Genomic DNA, 20,434 nt, shown 5'->3' with positions numbered 1-20,434 from the left:
CCGACGTGACGCTCTAACTTTATAGTTCCGTTAACCGCTTATAGATTTTTTTTTTAAATTAACGCTCAATTGAACCATCAGTGTGACCATGCTTAAAAGTCTATGCTACCAAAATAAAAAATATGTCAAAAACTGTCCGTTTAATTTAGAAGTACCAAAAGCAAATGCGGTGTAAAGCCATCGTTAACAATATAATAATCATTATATTGGTCGCATTATTAGACTTTAAAATAGCAGCTACAAATTTCGCGTTCCCATTATATTATAATAATTATAATGATCTCTAATTAAAATCGTAGTTAAAAAAAATCATGCAAATATAGATGTTGTGGCGTTTGGTAAGATTTTAATTATGAAATTTGTTATTTATTAAAAGCCACGAGTTCTATCATCGCGGTGACTTACTTTGAAACGATTTCTATCTTAATACGGCAATTGTAAATTATTACAGTACTAACAGATTCATTTTAAAGATTTACTCTACTCAAATATATGTGCATTATGACTTTTAAGTTTTTCTGTTTAATATTTTGTTTATAAGACATCAGTAATAAAAGCGCTCGAATCAAATTTATCTCGTGGTAGTGTTGAACTGAGAGTAATAATCGTCGGTTGGCGTGTTGTTGTAGACCACTTCTCGGAAGTATTTCTCCCTTTCCTTTTGCTGTAAAGCCATCAGTTGGTTCTCTTCCATCAACTGTCGAGCCATTTCCCTGTAACAATGTTCTGATAAAAATCCCTCGAACGGATCTAAAGGGCAGTCGTGTTAAACCAGATCCACCTCATCTTGCAAGATGAGTCGCGATATTAATTTTTTTAATCATCTTTCACACCTCGATATTAAACTAAATCCACCTCATATCGCAAGATGAGTGGCGATATTAATTTTTTAATCATCTTTCACACCTCAATATTAAACTAAATCCACCTCATGTCGCAATATGAGTGGCAATCTTTCACACCTCGATATGTTCATCTAACTTTTCTGTCAGAATTTAACGCAAGTAAATTCCAATTTGGCCTCATTGTTGCCGACAAGTGACGCACCGCACGAGTCACATATTAAAACTTATTATCATTTAAGCTCGCTAAAGTACATTCTTGTACCGAAAAATGACACTAGTTTCGAATCCAAAATAGCATACCTTCGTTTTCGTTTATCCTCAATGTCTTGGACAGCAACTTCTCTCTGAATTGATTTGGACAGCGCTTGCCATTCAGCTTCCATCTTTTGTTCGGCCTCACGTTTAACCTAAAAAAATAAAATGGAATGTAAGATTTAACTCCAAAAGCTTCGTCTCCCATATTAAGACAAAATCTCAAATTTATCATAATAATTGCTTCGTATCATTGAGAAAATAGGAAGGCTAGTGGTAGCCACTTTCGCGGGCATATAATACGTCTCAATGAATATCGGTTGGCGTTCGTGGTACAATATAACACGACATAGAAATAGCTGCTGCTTAGTCTCCGGTGAATAGCTTAGTCGTCTTCCACGGCACGCACTTAAACAGTGTGCACCATGTGTAGGAAGCTTCCTCTTTTACTATGTGAACATAGAAAGCGGCCCACTGAGTTTCTCGCCAAGTCTTCTCAGTGGGTCGCGATTCCGATCCGGTGGTAGATTCTGCGAAGCACTGCTCTTGCTAGGGCTAGTGTTAGCAAATTAACTCAGGTTGAGCCCGTGAGCTAACCTACCAGTCCAGGCGTAGCTGAAATAGTCCCTTAGGCTAGCTATTATTACTTTAATATGTATTTTTTTAAACATAATATTTCTTTTATTATTATACATAATATGTACTTAGATACAGAAATATTGGGATTACTTACTCATCAAAAGTTATTGTTTACTTATCAATATACCTAAAGACTGTCATATTTTACAGTAATTTTAAGAAGTTTTAGTTAATATTGGCCTACAATATTTTGATTTACGAACATACCTTCGCAGCTTCCATTTGTTCCTTTTGCCCTGCGTAGAATTTCTTAAGCTCCTCTTGATTCATACCCTTGTACATGAACCCGATCGCTCTGTCGAATACACATATTTATTCACCTCTATAATTTTCCACGATGGCGTAGTTAATGCCAGAGACATTGGACAGATTTCAAACTATAGCTATCTAAGTAGGCCCTAAAAAGCCAGTATTGTAAAAAAATTACATTGTAGGTACCTATCTGGGTAGGCCCGAACAAAATGGTGGGCGAGTTTACTGCGCCCAGACTAAAAGAAACTGCTAATGTCTGGTCCAGCAAGAGGAGTGCTTTGCTGAATCTCCACCGGATCGGAATCGCGAGTCACCGAGAAGATTCGGCGAGAAACTCAGTGGGAATTATACAACGTGAATACAGCCTTCTTTGACCCAGATAGTGGAATCGAAGTATTTAATCGAAATGACGGTTACCCTATTCTCCAAACAAAAATATTAAACGATGGATACCATAGACATATTAATGTGAATGGCGCTGTGCATCTTGTCAGTCGTGATGACAAAGTTTTGATTGTTATGTGAAACGGTTATCTCATCTATTAAGCCGCTTTGCAGCAAGAAGCTGGGTTGTTTGAAGCTAAAGCTTTGAACTGTAACTTCTTACCTAACAGATTGGTATATTTTATAGCTTTCAACATAGTACAGTATAAGTATATTGTAAAAATATACTTCTTACCTGTTTTGTCCCAGTGCACTCTTGGCGACATCAGGGTTCTCAGTGAGCATGTCCGATGTAAGATTGTTGTACATTTCAGCTGTGTTGTCAGCCTCTTCCTGCTCTTTCATTATCTGCTCAATTTGTTTCTTTTCGGCGGCCTGAAAATATAATTTCTAGGTTATTTCTTTTTCTCTAACCAATCATTGGTAGTGCAAGGGGCTATTCAAATTATTCGCGGACCCGAATTTCTAGTGCTTTTACGAATTCAATTCGTTACGTTTCCTATCTATTTAATTAGAAACTATTATTTTTTTATTGCTTAGATGGTGGACGAACTCACAGCCTACCTGGTGTTAAGTGGTTACTGGAGCCCATAGACATCCACAACGTAAATGGGCAACCCACCTTGAGATATAAGTTCTAAGGTCTCAAGTATAGTTACAACGGCTGCCCCACCCTTCAAACCGAAACGCATTACTGCTTCACGGCAGAAATAGGAATTAAACATGTTCACGAAATTCTGTCATTCCAAATATGTTTTTGTCCTTTCTGTTCATAGCGAAGAAATGCGTGTGTAAAAGTTTGTGAATCTTACATGGTAAAATAGTCTATTTCGGGAATTTCATTTATCAGATGACGATTGCGTGGAATAATCTGCTTTGTAGCAGAGATATCCTAGATGTTAGTACATACTCATTTATGTGCTTTCTTAGGGTACCTTGCCATAACGCTATTACTAAGATCGCTTCGTTGGCAAATAGACTTATGACCAAATCATTGTACCATATGGTCAAGTATGTAGAGAAGACAATTGATCGTTAGAATGTAGATGCTTATTTATGTATTTATTTTATGAAGTAATGAACGTACTCACGGTTGTTAAGTGGTTACCAACTATATTGAGACTTGAAACTTTTAAATTTCGATATAAAAAAACAAGGTGACTTACCAAAGCTTCATTGTACCGCAAATTAGCTTGCCCGAGTCTGTAGCGACATTCTCGCTCAAGTTTGTCAAGCTCACTGGCTCTTAGGTCGCGAGCTTTTATTGCCATCTGTCGAGAAGTTTTATTCATCATTGCTGTGCGTCAAACTTCTTTGATTGTTGTAGAGCCCATGTGGTACCACCAACGCCCCTATTTGGCCGCAAAACAATTGCGCGTACCGGTTTATTCCTTATTGTTTAGATTGGTTAATGAGCTGATGACCTAACTGATGGCCTGATTCGACGGCCGTCTGGTGTAGTGGTAAGTGACATGGTCACTGCACAAGGGGGTCGCGGGTTCGAATCCCGCCAAGGGAAGATATTTGTATGATAAATATAAATGTCTTTTCCAGGGTTATGGATGTCTATTAAATATATGTATGTGTATAATAAAAATATTACATTTATTTCCGTTATCTGGTACCTGTAACACAAGTTATTTACGAACTTACCACGGGACCTGTTAACGTGGCGTGACTGTTAGTAAATATTTATTTATTTATGTTAAATCGTTACTGGAGCCCATAGACATCTACAACGTAAATGCGCCACCCACCTTGAGATATAAGTTCTATGGTCTCAGTATAGTTACAACGGCTGCCCCGCCCTTCAGCGGCATCACGGCAGAAATAGAGAGGGTGGTGGTACCTACCCGTGCGGATTCACAAGAGGTCCTACCACCAGACTAATGTCGACAAATAATTCTTTAGTCATCGGTGACCACGAAAACTGTATTCGTAAATTAAAATGATGACAATGCAAAACTCGAACTTAAATTGTAAAAGTGATTTTAATTGCATCGCATTGTACTTGTAAACAAGCCACCCACATTGTGCCTTGTTTATCTTATCCTTGGGGTCTCGACATTTATAACCTAATCGGGTTTTCGTGGGTCGCAGTCACAATTCAATGACTTAATTAATTCTTATTACATGACCATGAAAACTGTTAGAATTGTTGGAAAGAAAATTAGAATTTGAAAATTAGAAATGCGAGATTAAAATAAAACAAAAAAAGCTTTAATTCAGATATAAACTTTAAAAAATAATACTCCATCAGTTTCTAAAGAAAATTTATGCTAAAAATCGTCGAATAATTATGTATTTGTGTATATATATATAGCAACTACAATTTGAATGATATGTAGTTCATAAGCTCATAAATCATGGTAATGGATTTTTTATTCTGAAAAGGTTGGAAGTATCAACATTTAAAAAATAGACTTTTATATTAAGGAATTAATTTACGTATCAGCTTTTTAAAGTATTATAGCAGTTATATACACGCCCTTTATATATTATATCAAATATTGATGACGTAAAAATAAATAGCTTTACGTACAATTACATAATATTATTATAACATAAATAGGCACAGAAAAAACGGTTACGTATTATATTTTCCTTTGTCTGTCGATCTAAGATAGCGTTATTATAACAAAATATTAATTGAACATTTTTATTTCAAATGTCTATAATAAAACAAGAAAATGTAATACGTAAAATAATTTTTTTTTTCTGCCTAAGCTGAGAGCCTTGAGAGGCTATTTCAGCGTAACCCTAACTTTTGTAGGTGAGCTCACGGGGCTCAAACCTGATGACGTTGCTAACACGAACCCTAGCAAGAGCCGTGCTTCGCAGAATCTACCACCGGATCGGAAACGCGACCCACTGAGAAGATCCGACGAGAAACTGAGTGGGCTGTGTCTGAGAGTTAATTTACTGGTCGAGCCCTTCGTCGCAAGCGACGGGTTCGACGAGAACGGTGACCGGTGCTTGAAGTACCTAAAAGCACCGTTAGTGGATCGGGAGGATCCGAGATGACGTGTTTTGGGCGACGTCGACTGCTTTCCATTCTGTCCGCAGGATCGGGAATGTAGTTACCGGCGGTCACGATGAGAGGGTTCTCGTGTCGTGCCGCTTTATCGAAGTGGCGCATCGACGCCGACTGTAGATACTTACTGATGGACTCTAAGTCCAGGTCGTCATGGAGGTCGACGTTCCTGACGAACCACGGGGCTCCGACGGCTATCCTGCAAAAACGGGATTGAATAATTTGGAATGATTTTAAGTGAGTGCGGGCCGCGTGAGCGAACACTACACTTGCATAGGTCATGACGGGGCGTATGCAAGTTTTGTAGAGTGTCACCTTATTTCTAAGGGACATTTTACTTCGCCTACATATCATCGGGTAGAGACGTCCTAGAATGAAGGCGGCACGGTCGCGTACCGTCTTGATGTGAGGGCGGAATGTCATCCTACTGTCGAGGGTGACGCCTAAATATTTGACCTTCGGGGCCCACGGTATGGGCTGGTCGAACATCGTGATTGGGCGAATGGCGGAAGCGGAGGTGTTGACGCGCCTAGTCGGGAGAGGGATGCTCAGCGTGGTGTTCGGAGGGCGAGCCCTTTTGAAGAGCACCGCTGTGCTTTTCGTGGGGTTGATGTCGATGCGCCACTTCCGGAACCACTGTCCCATGGTGGTAGCTGCGGTCTGAAGTCGTCGATGAAGCAACGCCTTCTTCCTACACGAGTAGTAGATGGCGGTGTCATCGGCGAAGAGCGCCAGATGGGTCTCCGGAGACCGGGGTATATCATTGATATACAAACTAAATAGTAACGGAGAGAGGGCGGAGCCTTGCGGGACTCCGGCTGTGACGTGACGGGGCCGGGAACGCGTTCCCTCGACTCGATATCGGAACGAACGGTTCGACAAGTAGTCTCGTATGATGAGCACGAGTCTGTCTGGCACTCCCATGTCATACAGTTTATATATCAAACCGTTGTGCCAGACTTTGTCGAACGCCAATAAATCTAAATCTCGGGTTGTCGGTGATTATGTTTGGGTGAATACAATAAATTTATTTTGTTGCTGAGATATCTGTGTTCTTAGTACGAGATTTTTAAAGTTCTCGATAGCGTTAAAGTTAACTCTAATTTGTATGGAGTTGGAACGTATGCCTACGTTTGCCGCTAGGGGCGCTGTTTCCACCGCATACAAATTTGACTTAACTTTAACACTATCGAGAACGTTAAAAAACTCGCACTAAGCACACTCAACGAGTTCACCGCCCATCTGGTGTTGAGTGGCAACCGGAGTTCAAGGCATCAGTAGGTAACAGTCGTAGCCCATTCAAAGACGTAAGGTCCAATTTTCCCTGAGACATAAAGTCCAATTTTCAATTGTGTTGTGGTGCCTACCTTTGCCGAATTACAAGACCCCTCACCACCAGTGATACCGCATATTTACTATATACCACAGCGGTCGGGGAACTTTTTTAATTGTTACCCCAAAATATTTTTGTGTAAGTTGATATTACCCCATGGCGGAGAACAAGAAAAAATCTTTTTAGCATCTTTCATAATATAGCCCCCATGATAATTTTGAAAAGAAAACAATAACTAAAAATTTAACGATTCTAAAGAAGTTTCACTTCATTATATACTTTTTACTCAAAAAACTTTCATTTTTACCCCCCACAATTTCATTTTACCCCATTTGGGGTAATTTACCCGGGTTCCCCGACCGCTTGCTCACCATATATGCTGCTTCGGCTTTTTTGCGTTCTTCCTCGGCGCCCTTCCGTTCTTGGACCTGCTGTTCGAGCCAGGCGTTCTTCTGAGCCGCCATCAGCTTCTTCCGTTCTTCGTAATTTAAATCTTCACCTTCGAATCTATGGATAGTGAAGTACGCATTGATTTAACAACCCACTTTCTATCTCTTTTTTGTTGTTCTTTTTTTTATAGCTAGAGGCTATTTCAGCCTTCACCCTAGCGTGTTGGTGAGCTCTCGGGGCTCAAACCGGAAGTTTTGTTAACACTGGTACTAGCAATACCAGAATCTACCATCGGATCGGCAACGCGAGCCACTGAGAAGATCCGGCGAGAAACTCGGTGGGCTGTGTCTATGGGTTACTTTACTCGTCGAACCCTAGGTGCTTGAGGTACCTAAAAGCACCGTTAATGGATCGGGACGATCCGTAATGAGGTGCTGCCAGTATACGAGTTTAGTCGTATCATGTTTGGATTAAAATCCCTGATCCGAAAACGAATCGTAACTTGTATGGACTATCTCATATGATCTCATATTAACACGACATGAATAAGGCATACTACTGATGCTAAAACACACACACACAGACGGTTCATACTTTTGTGCACTGGACATTCCGACAGGATCACCATCGGAAGCTCTCGGAGGCAGCTGCTTTTTAAGAACGTCGGGGTCGTTCAGGTCAAACTCGCGTCGATCCTCGGTTCGTTGATAATTCTGACGGTACTTGTCAATTTCCAGGCCGATACGACGACGTTCCTGCGATATCCATTATGATTATCACTACATAGTATAAAACAAAATCGCTTTCTCTGTCCCTATATCCCTATGTATACTTAAATCTACTACGCAACGGATTTTGATGCGGTTTTTTTAAATAGATAGAGTGATTGAAGAGGAAGGTTTATATGTATAATAACATCCATTAAATAGTGAAGAAACCAATAATAAATTACAGTTTCCGAAGCGAAGCGAGGGCGGGTTGCTAGTGAAATATAGCTCTTAAAACATTTCGTCTCCAACCCGCAAATTTAATTAATTACTGACTATCGTCAAATTGTTATATCGTAGGGGAACGAGTCGTCGTGGCCTAATGAATAAGTCGTCGTGGCCTAATGAATAAGTCGTCTGTTGTAGTCACATTGAGCGATGCGGCTGTGCCGGTGTTCGAATCCCGCAGACGGGTACCAATTCTAATGATATACTTAACACATACTCACAAACGACTTCCACGATGAAGAAATAATATCAGGAAATAAAAATGTAAGCAACCAATACATTAATTTGGATTATAGCAATATAATTGAGACACATGTACATCTCAAATATATTGTTTGGTGGCGGCATACGCCATGTGTATAGGCTGCGTTAACCACTTAATACCAAGTGACTATGACATGTCCTTCTTCAAACGAGGCTTGTGGAGAGTATTAAACGGTAGGCAGCGGCTTGGCTCTGCCCCTGGCATTGCTGAAGTCCATGGGCGACGGTAACCACTCACCATCAGGTGGGCCGTATGCTCCTCTGCCTACAAGGGCAATAAAAAAAAAAAAGGGAGCCGTGAGTGTTTTCACACGTCTAGACCGTTAAAAGAAATGTCAGCATCCTATATCTGTCAGGAAGCAGCCAGAAGAGAAATACAATTATCTCTACTAGACAAAACTAGGAATAATTCTAAGCTAATTATTATACTAAAACAAAGCTCTTAAACAGAAGGTTAAACAACAAACAGTCTACTGTTTTCTATTTCATTCTCAGCAATCATAAGCGCGGCTACGAAAATTAAGACAGATTTTCAAATTCCATTGCGTTGTCAATAGCGGAATCCTTGTTGGTCTCCGGTTTGTTTCACGAGTACTCGAGGTCACCATTTAACCCACAGACATAGCCCACTTAGTTTCTCGTCGGATCTTCTCAGTGGGGGGTCGCGTTTCCAATCCGGTGGTAGATTCTGCGAAGCACTGCTCTTGCTAGGGCCAGTGTTACCAACATTCTAGTTTGAGCCCCGTGAGCTCGCCTACATGTTAGGGTGAAGCTGAAATTGCCTCTCAAGGCTATCAGCATAGGTAGGAGTGAAAAAAAGGTCACCGTGCTAAATGATAATTGGTAACGAATTTAACTCACTTCTCTCTGTCTGGCTTCTAAGACCGCGGCCAGGTTACTGTCTTTGATCATCTGTTGCGCGAAGGCCAGCTCCCGTCTCTGCTGCTCCTCTCGCTCTGATCTCTTCTCTTGGACCTGACGCTCGAGGAACGGAACATCTACCTGAAGATTAAATGTTACGACGATAAACATAAAAAATTAACTAACAGTACCCGGCGATAAATGTTGCACATCGAACGCGGGAAAGAGACGGTTAATTTTTGCTTTGTAGAGCGTTATATCTGTCGCACATTACCTAATTGACATTTATGCCCGTATCTTTAGACGTTTCGTAAAATAGTCCTCCACTCTTAACTCATCCAATGATGCTCGAGAATTCCCTCCAAACTTACTCGAGTTTGGTATTTTTAGTCGACCATTACAATATTCCTCAACTGTCCTCGAGTGAGGTAATAATGATGAAAATTTGATCAAGCTAGCATCAAACCCATAGAGTTCTGTAGTCTATGGTCATTGTTTAATGTCCAAGTCAGGCTGCCGCTGTCTGTTTGACACTAGGTGAACTTGTTTGATGTTTTGGTTGTTGAGATATTCGTAAATATGTGTGCGTGCGGTAAATCTGAAAGTATATTACTTATTTTCAACCTATTATTATTTTAGATTTCGGATCCGGCTTTGTATTTTTATTCGCCGCTTTTGTGTGATTTTGGTTGCATCGTGTTGTTGAAGTGCTTTTCCACAACCACCAGTTTATTATTATATAAATAAAACTTATAATCGCATTGACTTTATTTATCAGGTAGTAAGCAAAATATGTCTCTTATGTAGGTAAATAAAATAAAGAGTTTCAAATGTCTAACCTCGAACTATTTACTTTATTAATAAATATTATCAAACTTAAATTATCAAAATATGCGGGAATCATGCACAGATCCAGGCCATTGCACAACAATATCATATATTTCCATTTGCGGTCCACATACTATTTGGACATTGATAGAAAACCAGCCTTGAGGAACGTTCGAGGTACGTCGCGACGTACCTTGACTTGACAGTTCGCTTACTTCACTCCGGTTAGGAAATTTTTCCAAGGACGTTTGAGTGGAGTTTATTTTTACGACTAATCATACCAAAACGCGCGTTGGAGGTTGAGTCGAGTCGAGTTAAGCTCGTGTAAACGACTAAAGATACGGGTGTTAATCTCTATAGATACGGGATCGTTGGTGTTTCATCGCACACAGGTAACGCTCTACAACAATAACAAAATTAGACGACTGTCTCTTTCTAAATATCGATGTGCAATATTTTTTATCTGGTACTGTACACGTTGATTTTTAAATCGATGACATTGTGTTTGTCACGAAAACTGATAAACGATGTCGTTTTCTTGGTGTTGAGTATGTACACACTCTTCGTCGGTTCTCCAAAAAGGTCAATAAATCAACAACCATTTTCGAAATGCAGCGGGAATTGAATAATCTGCAGTTCGGGCTGAGTGGCTTGTATTGATAGCAGTCTTCGGCGCTAAATGTTTTATAATGATGGTATCTAAGATTGCCGATTAAAAGCTAATCTGTTAATTATCAGAAAAGTGTTAGGCATTCATTCATTTATATTCAATTTATTTGGCTCAAAAGTCCTAAGGTCGTAATTTTTTTGCTCTTTACGATCTAAACCTACCACAGTACTCTAAACCATCGTCTTTATGACTGGTAGAGAGTGTCTTAGGCACTTAAGTCCGCCATAAAGTTAAATAAGTACCTTAATAAAGTACCTTATTAATCTAATAAATTGTGTTATATTGTATTACTATTATTACTAATCTGTTATTTTCTCCTACAATGGTTCAAGATTTATTGCAAGAATTGAAAATAACGCTAAATTATCCAAATACCTAAAGCGATTTAACAATTTACCATGTCACCAAGCACTACCATATCAGCCTCTATTGAAGTAAATTTTGATTTGATTTCTTACACCAATTTTCCTGTTTCTCGCATTGAAGATCCTATTTCTCCTTTCTAGTTCACACTGTCTCCTCCTCTCTCTATTCTGTGCTTCTTTTCTGTCCTGTTCGTTGGCTATTTGTAATTTCAGCATTTTTTTCTTTTTCTAAATCCGTTCCGATATCGCTAACGTCCGTCCGTATTAGTGCTCCGTTCCCTTCCAAAATAAACTAAGTATTACCTACGTTCCCAAATTCTGTATCGAACAAATAATAAAACATAAGCGTTGTCATGGAAACCGAGAAGGACAGAAAGAAGGTCGGTAAGGAAAAGCGGGTCTTCCAATGTTTTGTTAAAAAATATATTCGAAACCTTCTTCAGTTTAATTTATTTGTTATTGTAACTCAAATCCGAGGTTGAGGCGTGAACCGTGTAATAAAATATGGTTCAATTGAGATAGCATTATATAATTATATTCATGTGTAAATAATATCAAAAATCTTGTTACTTAGTGAAAAAGTACTATTCTAGATTTCGTATTTCTTAAAATTATTTATTAATCTAATCTAATCAATTAGTAATTTCAAGATCTTGTCCACTATTGCACTGTCAATTGCACATATAATTGAGGTGACATCTATCATGTACTTATCGTCAATTTGTCAATGTTTTGTATTGATGATCACTTTGTTGGTGCAACTAAAAAATAAATAAATAACATATCTCTTAAAAGAAAGGAAATTAATTTCCCGTAATTGAGTTTTGAAATGAACAAAAGAATCAGGTCGTTGGCGCGTTGTTCTAAGCCGGGTATGCTGACGTCACAAATCAATGAAGCGATTGAATGTTAAATGACTGGTTTTTATTAGAGCTGGTGGGCAAACGAGTTTACTGTCCATTAGTTGGCAACAAGTTGAATTATCAGTTATGCTACAGTTCTAACTGTGAAGTTCTATTAGTACCTAATAGCTGGACTTTAGTATCTCTATTAATCCCTGCCTTGGTATGTATGTAGTATAGCTTTTGAAGTCGTCGTGGCCTAAAGGATAAGACGTCCGGTGCAATTGTGTTGAAGCGATGCACCAGTGTTCGAACCCCAGGCGGGTACCAATTTTTCTACGATGCAATACGTACTCAACAAATATTCACGATTGACTTCCACGGTGAAGGAATAACATCTTGTAATAAAAATCAAACCCGCAAAATTATAATTTGCGTAATTACTGGTGGTAGGACCTCTTGTGAGTCCACACGGGTAGGTACCACCACCCCGCCTATTTCTGCCGTGAAGCAGTAATGCGTTTTGGCTTAAAGGGTAGCCATTGTAACTATACTGAGATCTTAGAACTTATATCTCAAGGTGGGTGGCGGCATTTACGTTGTAGATGTCTATGGGCTCCGGTAACCACTAAACCGGTAACCAAAAAAAAAGCTATTTCAGCTTCGCCTTAACGTGTGGGTGAGCTCACGGGGCTCAAACCGGAAGTGTTGCTAACACGAATCCTAACAAGAGCCGTGTTTCGCAGAATCTAACATCGGATCGGAAAAGCGACCCACTGAGAAGATCCGGCGAGAAACTCAGTGGGCTGTGTCTGTGGGTTAATTTACTCATCGCGCCCTTCGTCGCAAGCGACGGGTTCGACGAGGATGGTGACCGGAAAGTACCTAAACGTGATATTTAAGACATCGTATTGAGGAGTGGAATGCTATTTTTGATTTAAGTAACATTTCACTTAACACGCGACATTTATCATTGTAACTAATGGTGCGTTATCTTTGTTATTAGCATCAACAGTTCGATGTTTTTAATTGAACTTCAATTAAGCTTACTCCATTCAAATAGCTGAAGTTTTTTTTGTTATGATATTTTTTCTAAATTTTAAACTTTACGTGGTTCTCCTGTAAAGTTGCAAAAATGTCTTTTAAGCCTAATAGCCAAATTTCATCCCTCGATATATTTGTTTACCTTTTTCAATTCCATCTTCGATTTAATGATACACATCAATAATGGGAGGTTGTAAAAGTGTTGTTACACGTCCTTAAGGATCCATCAGATCCAATAACTCTTGCATTAGACGCCTTCAGCTCTAACACTAGGAGCAGTCTTAGAGACCCCGGTAACCGTGCTCGTCGAACTCGGCAAAGAGCTCGACGTGCAACCTAACCTAAACACCAGCCCGCTGAGTTTCTCGCCGGATCTTTTCAGCGGGTCGCGATTCCGATCCGGTAGTAGATTCATTCGCGAAGCAGTTGCTCTTGAGTTGTTACGTCTTCTTCGGAGGCGCTCGGGCAGCCGGGCGCGCGGGTTAGCAAATCCCACCCCTCCTGTCTGAGCCATTACTCGACCACCTATCCTGGTGAAACTGGAAAGGCCTCCGGGCCACCAGTAATACATAAATCATAAAAAAAGTTTCTCTTAAACCAAATAGCCGTTCACCCATCAAATATGACGTAGGCTTTGTATATTATTATGATAGCTAGTGAACACTTTTTATTGCTTAGACGTGTGGACCGGAGCTTGTAGGCATCTATAACGTAAATGCTGCCATCCATCTTGAGACCCGAGTTCTAAAGCTTCAGTTTTCCAGTAAAAGGGCTGCACCACCCTTCAAAACGAAACGCATTGCTTTACGGCACATATAGGCAGGGTGGTGATACCTACCCGTGCGGTCTCACAAGAGGTCACAAGGGGTCAAGCAGTAATGCCTTTCGGTTTGAAGGGTGCGGCAGCCGTTGTAACTATACTGAGACTTTAGAACTTATATCTCAAGGTAGGTGGCGCATTTACATCATAGATATCGGTGGGCTTCAGTAACCACTTAACACCAGGTGGGCTGTGACCTCGTCCACCCATGTGAGCTATAAAAAAAAAAACGACCTGTGCGGACTCACAAGACGTCTTATCACTATTAATTGCGCAAATTATAATTTTGCGGCTTTGATTTTTATTACATGATGTTTTCCCTTTATCATCAAGGTTAATCATGAATATATTATGCATACGTTAAGTACGTATTTCATTAGAAAAATTGGCACCTGCCTATAAGATTCGAACATCGCATTGCATTAAATAAATCTAATAACAACGATAGTTGTTAGAGTCTAAATATAATATAATATAAATATTTACTAACAATCACGCCACGTTAACTGGTCCCGTGCTAAGTTCGTAAAGAACTTGTGTTACAGGTACCAGATAACGGATATAAATGTAATATTTTTATTATACACATACATATATTTAATATACATCCATAACCCTGGCAAAGACAATTATATTTATCATACAAATATCTTCCCTTGGCGGGATTCGAACCCACGACCCCCTTGTGTAGTGACCATGTCACTTACCACTATACCAGACGGCCGTTAAATGAAATGCAGGAAATGCAGTCACGTAACATTTTCCATTTTAATCTCAAACAAAAATCGATTCGCCGCAACCACATGCGCATGACAAATTGAATAGAACTAAACATAGATTATACGCTTAATATATTCCAGGAACTAAAGAAGTAAATAGGTTAGAACATTTCGCGTTTTAATCGTATACATTTTTTTTAATGTGGCAACCCGAAAATGCGGTAAGGGCGCCGATGTGCGGTCTTACGGTCACGAACTTCAAGTCACCGGCTCGGCGTCCTGTTTGTATTCAATAATGTACCTACGTATTACTCGCTCTATGCCGCGGAGTGCGGAGCCACGCCGCTCGAACAAGGTTATCTCGCTCGGATTACTTCGTAGTACAGATTCAGTCGTCGTCATTCGTTCGATTGCCGCGCGATACGTAGCACGTGCCCGTCACAACGCGATAAACGCGATAAACTAACGCACTATTTACGAAGAAACACTCGGTTGGTGAATTAGAAATTAAAAAAAAACAAAAACAAAAAAAAGCGTTCTGTGATTTCAGTGTACTATTTTTATTGCGCTGTGCTATGTGAATTATGACAAGTGTTTTGAAAAAGCCAAGAGGCACAAAAGGCAAATCGGAATCCATGCAAGAAGACTTACCCACAAGATGGGGGTCGATCTCCCGTGAGGAAAAATACGAAGACAAGGAGAAGTTGATCAGAGCCATCGACGACAATGTTATTGGCAAAGGCAACTCGTTTTGTGGGCCCTACGGAAGGAGGAAAGGTAAGATGAAAATTTTAAATATAATTTTAGCTATCTTTTTTTTCAAGGACCTTAATAAATCTGGCATGGCAACACTTTGTTTTCAACTCTAAATTATCTCTGAAAATGATGTTATGCAAAATTATTATGGAAAAAAAATACGGTTTTGTTTTTATGGATGTTTGAAGTTATATCAACATTAAAAGTTGTGATAACAAAAATGAGTGCAGGTGTCCTTATTATTTTCACAATAATTTATTAATTTTATTTTAGTGCTGGGGTTTAATTTAGTAAACTTAGTTTTATTGCTACAAATGTATCTGCTTTTTTCGTGTAAAAAAATCTAGATGAAAAACGAACTTTTAAATGAATAATTATACAATAACAATAATCAGTATCAGCAGCGAGATATCCGACCTCATTACGCGCTCAAAAACAAGTAAGAAGTCCGTTACGTTTAAAAAAAAAGGAATGTCAAACTTGAAAATGCGGCTGCGATTTTCCCCATTATCACTGTGCACGATTAGAGCTATGTAAAAAAATAAAACAGACACGAAGCCACATGTTATTTTTGTTATTTAACACACATGCGTATCAACTCGTTAACTGTTCCAAACGATCAAGGTTAACATATTTAAATATTTTCGCAACGCGTTCGGCGGCCATTAATCTATTCTCGTATGTCAGTGTGTTGATATAAAATGAGCATTTGTGTTTGTCCGGTTAAAAAGCGTTTTTAATTCGAGGTGGTGATCATGGTTGTTGACCGGGCAATGATGGTATTGGATGTTGATTTGGGTATCTCGATTTCGTTGCGCCGTTTTGTGCGTTAGATTAGATTAGGAACTCGTGGCTTTGAATTATTAGAAGAGACTGGTATAAATGATGAAAGCGTAACCTTGTCTTTTATTTAAGTTACTAATATTGAGATTCGATTATCCCAACCCAAATGTTTGTTAATTGATGTATGGCAAGCAGTCACCAAATATTTGCAGATGAAACTCGAACAATACGATTACAATGAAGAAGTTTTACTGGTGATAGAAAGTTTTGTGAGTCCGCGGGGGTAGGTACCACCACTTTGCTTATTTCTGCCGTGAAGCAGTAATGAGTTTCGGTTTGAAGGGTGGATCAGTCGTTGTATTGTAAATCTGAGACATTAGAATTCATTTCTCAAGGTGGGTGGTGGCATTTACGTTGTAGATGTCTATGGGCTCCGATAACCACTTAACACCAGATGGGACGTGAACTTGTGCACCCATCTAAGCAATAAAAAAGGTAGCCTAATGGGCCTAAACAATTAAGCCTTTTCATAAAAACATCTTCCCATGTTTGGAATCCATGGAAATTGGAACTGTGTATCAGATATTTAGCTAATAAGTTTTTGAAGTGAAACGATATAAATGCCCCGTCAGTTTTTAGTTTTACCTCTTCGAGCTTTGAGCTTATACGAGTAATATCGAAGCGTTTACACTCCGACTTGTAAATGCCAAAAAATGCAAGTAACCAAAACTCAATCGATCTCATTCATCAAATCTTTTCTATTCATATAAAATAGTTTTTTGCTCTATTAATTTATATTTTATAGTTATCAATTATGATTACGATCGTGAATTACATAACAAAGCGCGGACTAAGTCTATGTTTAGCAAAACATTCTTGTCGCAAAAGAAACGGGCGCCAAAATAGCGTTTACATGTTGGCAGTGTCCTTCGTTCATTTGGCTCGGCCAATTACGGCCTATCAGTATGAATGATGTCAATACTTTGATATTAGTATCATTGGCAGTTTATTTTCTCGTATCTTTTGGACTTTGTTGATGAACATCAGCGTAATCTTATGGCTAAGGTGAGTACCATTATGTATCATTTTGGTATGTAAGTAATTTAATACTATACGTACATACATTGTAGGAATTTACTGATGGTAGGACGTCTTGTGAGTCCGCACGCGTAGGTATCACCACCCTGCCTATTTCTGCCGTGAAGCAGTAGTGCGTTTCGCTTTGAAGGGTGGGGCAGCCGTTTTAATATCTCAAGGTGGGTGGCGCGCTTACGTTGGGGATGTCTATGGGCTCCAGTAACCTCTTAACACCAGGTGGGCTATGGGATCGTCCACCCATTCAAGCAATAAAAAAACAATGTTTGACTTACCTACTTCACGGAAATATATATGCCGTATATTTCTTAGTGTTTCCTTATGTGAAAATGGTTGTCCGGAAAATATTGGTTTTAACTTTAAGATCGTCTACTGTACATAATGCACCTGCCCATTGACTGATTTCAATGGTACCTACTCATCATAAAGTAAACTCAGGGAGAGTTTATTTTATGATGAGTAGGTACAACAATTTCTCAAACTGAACCGATTTGTTTTATTCTTCGTTGATTTAAATTGTTCTCCTCCACTTGAAGCCGTATTGGTATCGAGATAAATAATGTACATTAATTTTCACGCGTGCATTTTTCAGTTCAAGTTCATTGACCGAAACCGCGTAGATTTTGCACGGACATTTAATGTACCTACATCTTCGTTGTGCTGTTGTGTTTTTTTTTTTTTTACGAATGATTCTAGACATGTACCACGCCCCTGTTGATACATTTAATCGTTCCATTTCCCTCTATATAGTTTACAAGCGGCTCACTCCGGCTCCGCTCGGGTCTTTAACGAAAATTTGAACGATATTTGACGTTGTTTTATTATTTTAAATAAAATAACACTTATTGCGGTATATATGGTGTCGCGACGCTTTTTGTAAATAATAATGTGTTCTACAAAGTCGTAGTACATTATTTTATTTTATCATCAATAGTTTTCGCAGGGCACGCGATGTAAAGAATATTTTAGGTATTTTTTTAAAACTTTAGGTTACATTATTGGAGTTTTAGTAAGGATCCCTAATTTAAAAAAAAAAAGATTATAGCATATGTCACTCGGGAATAGTGTAACTTCAAAACAGTGAAATAATTTTTCAAATCCGTTCAGTAGTTTCGGAGCCTATTCAATACAAACAAACAAATCTTTCCTCTTTATAATATTAGTATAGAAGTATAGATAATCAGCGAAATTTCCGAAGAAAGGTCTACGTCCGAGAAACAGGTTCCACAAGATTGCCTGACGGAAACAAAAAATAGTACAAAAAGTATGAACGACAAACCTTTTTCGGCGGCCGGTTCACCTTTTAACGAATTTCTCAGCTGACTGGGAGAATTAACATTCCGAGGCCACTGTTTAGATATCATATTCAAAGCTTAAAAACAATAGGTTGCGTATCTATATATTAATACGCGAAGGAAAAACTTTGTATCCCTTTTTACGAAAATTGCGCGGACGGAGGAGTAAGAAATTTCCCACACTTATAGACAATATAGAGAAGGAGTGCAGAATGTTAATATATTTTTAAATTATTTCTAAAAAAACATTAATACAATACAATACAATTAATGCCATGTATTTGACGCACACACGCATGTATACTAGTTATTTATTTTCAAACTTTTGTTCTTGACATCTGTGGTCAAATTGAGAATAGATTAAATATTGTTTGTCTTTATTAATATTTTTCTATAGGGTAGTCTTGGCGAAATTTGTGATTATAGAAGTAAATAGTATTTGAAAATATAATCATAATAGTGTACAAACTTGGACCACTAGTTAATTTAAATGCATCAGCTATCACGGAAATGTACCTACCGCCATATATGGAATAGTTATCGCATGCGTGTATGCGCCACGTTTTTTGTCACGTGTCAAACAATTAGTCACACACAAGCATAGTGCAACCGTTGTAATTGTTACACATCTTATTAATTAACTCCGTTTTAATGTACATAAACAATAGTAAAACTGTACTAGTGAAAACATAGTTGCAGCTTCTAAAACTGCAGTTTACAATGGTCCTGAATAAATTTGAATTAAAATTGAGGTCGTTAGCACTAGTCCGTGTTCGTTTTTCATTCCCAATACGGATTGTATATCTAAGAAAAAAAAAGAGAATACAATATTACAATCGTTTATTTGAGATGTATCAATTAATTTCATTGCACAAACTTAGGTAATAGCACATGCCAAAGTAATAACATGTCTGATAAGCTGCTAATCGCGTTTTGGCTAATAATTTGCATTGGACAAGTCACCTGATAAACTATTGTATGCATTGTCTGTAAATTGTTGATCATCGTGCCCTTAATGTATGCATCTATGCTATCATATTACGGATTGAAGCGCTTTATCCAATCCAGGATTTGAGTGAAGTTTTTGAATGAATTTGAAAAATTGAGTGAATTTAATTAAGAATTTCACAGTTGCCTTATCCATTTTATGCCAACAGATCAATTTACGATACACAAATGAATTTAGTTTATAAAGATCTAACATTATATGACGCAGATACGAAGACGGCAAGTGAGCTGATTATATGTATATTTAATTAAATATAACAGGTTTAAGGTTTTATAAAATCTTTTGATAAAGATAATAATTTATTATGAAACGATTATAGTCTTTTATTTTTATTTTTTTATTGCTTAGGTGGGTGGAGGAGCTCACAGCCCACCTGATGTTAAGTGGTTACTGGAGCCCATAGACATCTACAAAGTAAATGCGCCACTCGCCTTGAGATGTATGTTCTAAAGTCTCAAGTATAATTACAACGGCTGCCCCACCCTTCAAACCGAATCGCATTACTGCTTCACGGCAGAAATAGGCAGGGCGGTGGTACCTACCCGCGCGGACTCACACGAGGTCCTACCACCAGTAATTACACAAATTATAATTGTGCGGGATTAATTTTTATTACACGATGTTATTCCTTCACCGTGGAAGTCGATCGTGAACATTTGTTGAGTACGTATTTCATTAGAAAAATTGGTACCCGCCTGAGATTCGAACACCGTTGCATCGCTTCAACACGTATGCACCGGACGTCTTATCCTTTAGGCCACGACGATTTCCATACATTTTTTCCGATAACATTTTTTTATTAATACATTTAAGTTTACGTATTAAATAGTTAGAAACTTGCATGATACATTGCGTTGGCCTTATCTGTCTTTCGTGGCCTTGCGGGCGTGTACTAGTTA

The 20,434-nt window shown here is 38.6% G+C and overlaps 2 protein-coding genes across 4 annotated transcripts in view; one reads left to right on the top strand and one right to left on the bottom strand.

Moving 5' to 3' along the window:
* Nucleotides 1-222: 222 nt before the first annotated feature.
* On the bottom strand, nt 223-15,035 carry LOC114242747 (RIB43A-like with coiled-coils protein 2). Of its 2 annotated transcripts, none has more exons than XM_089739330.1 (9): nt 11,266-11,773; nt 9,310-9,450; nt 7,784-7,944; nt 7,171-7,306; nt 3,599-3,703; nt 2,668-2,807; nt 1,944-2,031; nt 1,146-1,252; nt 223-713 (listed from the first exon to the last, which is right to left on the bottom strand). In XM_089739330.1, exons 1-9 carry the CDS (start codon nt 11,386-11,388, stop codon nt 572-574), a joined length of 1,143 nt encoding a protein of 380 aa, XP_089595456.1. In that variant the 5' UTR covers nt 11,389-11,773; the 3' UTR covers nt 223-571. The 2 variants fall into 2 exon arrangements, with proteins under 2 accessions (XP_089595456.1, XP_089595457.1); XM_089739331.1 differs by lacking the exon at nt 11,266-11,773 and adding an exon at nt 14,903-15,035 and having other exon boundaries at nt 224-713.
* The window catches only part of LOC114242722 (uncharacterized), a 101,120-nt gene continuing 95,714 nt past the window's right edge, over nt 15,029-20,434 (top strand). For both annotated transcript variants that reach the window (XM_089739313.1, XM_089739312.1), the window contains exon 1: nt 15,029-15,374. In XM_089739313.1, coding sequence (XP_089595439.1) covers nt 15,182-15,374 — 193 coding nt within the window. In that variant the 5' untranslated portion in view covers nt 15,029-15,181. The remainder of the gene's footprint in view (nt 15,375-20,434) is intronic.

Source organism: Bombyx mandarina, chromosome A1 (genome assembly GCF_030267445.1).
Source record: "Bombyx mandarina strain Sakado chromosome A1, ASM3026744v2".
Lineage (NCBI taxonomy): Eukaryota > Metazoa > Arthropoda > Insecta > Lepidoptera > Bombycidae > Bombyx > Bombyx mandarina.
This window is presented reverse-complemented; position numbering and strand designations above follow the sequence as displayed.